The sequence below is a fragment of the Sinocyclocheilus anshuiensis genome, unplaced genomic scaffold (assembly GCF_001515605.1).
Source record: "Sinocyclocheilus anshuiensis isolate Anshui unplaced genomic scaffold, SAMN03320099.WGS_v1.1 scaffold1351, whole genome shotgun sequence".
Classification (NCBI taxonomy): Eukaryota; Metazoa; Chordata; class Actinopteri; order Cypriniformes; family Cyprinidae; genus Sinocyclocheilus; species Sinocyclocheilus anshuiensis.
The window spans coordinates 226,177-229,835 of NW_015537982.1; the positions used below are offsets into that span (position 1 = coordinate 226,177).

Here is a 3,659-nt window from a genome sequence, read left to right on the forward strand (position 1 = left end):
AGGGTCTCTTGTTCATTTGGAAAGGGGGGGGGGGAAAAGAGTGGTGACCGACAATCCGTCATTGGGTCAGAGTGCTGAGTGCATATCAACATACGGAGAGTAAGCACTCCACGCTCGCAGATAAGAGATGTCTGCCTCAAATGCTCAATTACTTTAATATTGTCTCACTGTGGATGTCTAGATATTTCAGATCAACACCCAGGGCCAAATGCTGCGCAGAGTAATTGTCATAAATCAGAGAATGCTGATTATGGCTTTGTTTCAGATAACAGTGAACATATGTTTTTATAGATGTCACAAAAGTGGTTTTATGTAGCCTGCTACAATTTGGCGGAATCTCCAAAAAAAAAAAAAAATGAAAGAAATTTAATAATAATAAAATCTGGATGAAAAATAAAACCTATTCTTAGGACCATTAACATTTTGTTTACATTGTGTCATTTTTATGAGCATATTTTGTGAACAATTTGTAATTGTTTTTTGATTGATTTTTAAATTAGTGGATGTTAACTGGCTTATAGTTAGTTAACTGACAAAATCCTTGTATTCTACACTCCACAGCCACAAGTGAACTCTGAGGAGGACTTGACACAGGAAACAGGAAGTCAGGCAGGAAATGAAACACATATGGCATGCTCTTGGAGACGCACAGCAGGCCCCCACTGACTGAGCAGAAGTGAGGAGAACGAGGGAGGATGAAGGGAGAGGATGATCTGACAGTCATGCTGATGGATGGCTTAATGGATAGAAAGAGAGGATGATGAAGAAAGAGTGTGAGACAGGTGTAACATATTAACATATTTAAACCGAATGTTCATATTTGTGCTTGCCCTTTCTTGGAGAGGTCAAGCTTTTCATTCTGCTGTTCCACTCACCTTGGAGGCCGTTTCCATTGGCACTGGTGCAGGTCGGGGGTGGCGAGGCCTGGGGCCGCACGACGGGAGCAAAAGCGCTCTTCTGTTTGACTGCAGACACCATGTTGGCCGGAGAGAAAGAGAAGATGCCTGAGGAACTGCTGCAGTTGGAGGGAAGACTGGTGGAGGAGGCCATGGTGGGACTGGAAGGAACAACTGAGGGACGGGAATGAACGAGAGAGGGAAACCGGTTTAGGGTAGATCAGAGCATACCTGAAGCACATTATTTGATTTTTTTTTTATATATATATATATATAAAATGATAGGTGGTAATGATATGTATATGCAATGTTAGATCATTTATTTTTATAGTATTCCTTGACTGGAGGTTCACAGTCCTCAAGCTCCACAGATGCACTGTCTGCTCCTCTCAGAACAACATTAGCGCTGGTCCCTCCTCTGCCCCATCTCTACCGCCTCTCCTTTTGTCTATTAATACCCTAAGAGCATTTTCCCCCTCAACGATTTTACAATTACTCCTGTTGTATTTCAGCTGCTCTCTTATATCCTGCTCTACCTTTATTGTTGTTATTATTCTGCGCTTAAATTTTATGGCACTTTCCCAAGTAAATTCTCATGATAGTGTCATAATCCGTTTATGAAGGCCTAACTAATCAATTAATGAAAATTGGAGCCCACAAAATCAGCTCTCTCGCATTGATTGAAAGTGTCAGCGTGGAGTCAGTGAGCCTGTTAAAATACTTGTTAACTTCACGGAATCAAAGTACCGAAGTTGAATTGCTTCTCCTGCAATTAGTTTATTGATTTAATTAAGACGCTTTAATTTAGAAGCCGCGCGAGAAGATTGGTGTTATATGAATGGCTAAGCATTATAGACAGCGTCTGATCATGGCTGAAGAAAAAGAGTGGCTGGGATTAAACACACACACACACACACACACACACAGTGGCAGTACTGGCTTACTTGGTGGTCTAGGCGAAATATGATATACGTGTAAGATGCATTAATGTTACTACAGTTTATGTTTAGAATGCAATTACCCCTTTAGACATTCATGCACTACAGTTCAAATGTTTGGGGTCGGTAAGAAGAAGTCTCTTATGCTCACCAACGCTGCATTTATCTGATCAAAAACTCAGTAATAACAGTAATGTTGTGAAATATTGTCACAAATTAAAATAACAGTTTTCTATTTTGATATATTTAAAAATGTAACTTATTCCTGTGATGACCAAGCTGAATTTTCAGCATCCTTACTCCAGTCTTCAGTGTCATATGATCCTTCAGAAATCATTCTAATATGCTGATTTGTTGCTCAAGAAACATTTCTTATTATTATCAGTTGAAAACAGTTGTTCAGGATTATTTGATGAATAGGAAGATCAAAAGAACAGCATTTAATTGAAATAGAAATATTTGAAACAATCTAAAAGTCTTTACTGTCACTTTTGATCAGTTTAATGTCCTGAATGTGTTGCTGCATAAAAGCAATAATTTCTTTAAATGTAATTTAAAGAAATTTTTCAATGGTATTATTATATGCATATATATATATGCATATTTTTCATTCACTTGTGTGAATACTCATATCTATGCGCACCTGATTCAAAAATGTAAAAGAGAGAGAGATAGACATAGAGAGGATCAGTACTCACTGGCATAAGGAGAGTTGGCAGCAGAGCCATTGAGGAAGTTGGGCGACCCTCCCAGCGTGGTCATGCCTGTGTTGCCGTATCCATTCATATTGGTAGAGACGGTACTGTAGCTACTCTGCTGGGGTGTCGTGCTGGGTACATAACCGTGAGGGGACACACTGCTTGTGTTTCGATTGAAACCTGAAACACACACTCATAGTAATAAGGAAAAGAAATAGGAAAGAAAGAATACATTTAGAAACAAACAGAATCAGCTCCTGGTCACCATTGACTTTCATTGTATGGAAAAGAGCACCGTGAGCATTCTACTAAACATCTCCTTTTTTGTTACACAGTAGAAATAAAGTCATACACATCCGGAATGACATGACAGTGAATGAATGATGATAGAAATCTCATTTTTGGGTAAACTGTTCCTTAAAAGAAAGATCTGTGTGTCAGTGGTATACAGAGGCAGATAGGACAGGAGGAGGATGTGGACTATAAATATACATCAGGACATTAAACGCTGACATGGGTGAAAGCAGCAGGAAGTTCTTGCTCCAGGAGTCCCCGCTGTCTGGTACAAAGGCAGCGCTCATCTCTGCTCTGCTTACTATTCATTCTCCCTTTCATCAGACGACTGATACATTACTGCTGACTTAACACAAATCATTCATTGTCACAGAGGCCAAGGAATGCTGAGGTAAAGGAGCCTGGAGGTTCAGGGAGCATTGCTGAACGCTTGTATCTGTCTGCATGCTGTCTATCTCACTACTTTTCACCCACTTGCCTAAGGTTTGAAGGACGTAGCAGACTACTGAATACCGTGAACTTGCACACTTTAATGGGACTATCCAGAATCACTCTAACACAAAAAGAAGTCAAATGGAAAGATTGACAATGATTTATTAAATACATTGCAGCAATATTTCAGTGCATTTAGAACCTGGTTAAACTCAACTGAGAGTGGTTAGAGAAACAACTGGTTAGTGGTTTTAGTGTTTGCACTAAAATACCATGTGCAAAAGTGAATTATTAATCCTTATCCTCTCTTTGCACGCACACACACACACGCACGCACGCATGCACACACACACACACACACACACACACACACAACACACACACACACACACACACACACA

At 39.8% G+C, this 3,659-nt stretch overlaps 1 protein-coding gene across 1 annotated transcript in view; it reads right to left on the bottom strand.

Annotated features, from left to right (window-relative positions):
• Positions 1-3,659, bottom strand: part of LOC107673920 (transcription factor COE1-like) — a 43,964-nt gene that overhangs the window by 1,775 nt on the left and 38,530 nt on the right. The window contains exons 9-10 of the mRNA XM_016467749.1: positions 2,533-2,712; positions 876-1,070 (exon numbers count right to left, since the gene is read on the bottom strand). Of these exons, the coding sequence (XP_016323235.1) occupies positions 876-1,070; positions 2,533-2,712 (375 nt within the window). The remainder of the gene's footprint in view (positions 1-875; positions 1,071-2,532; positions 2,713-3,659) is intronic.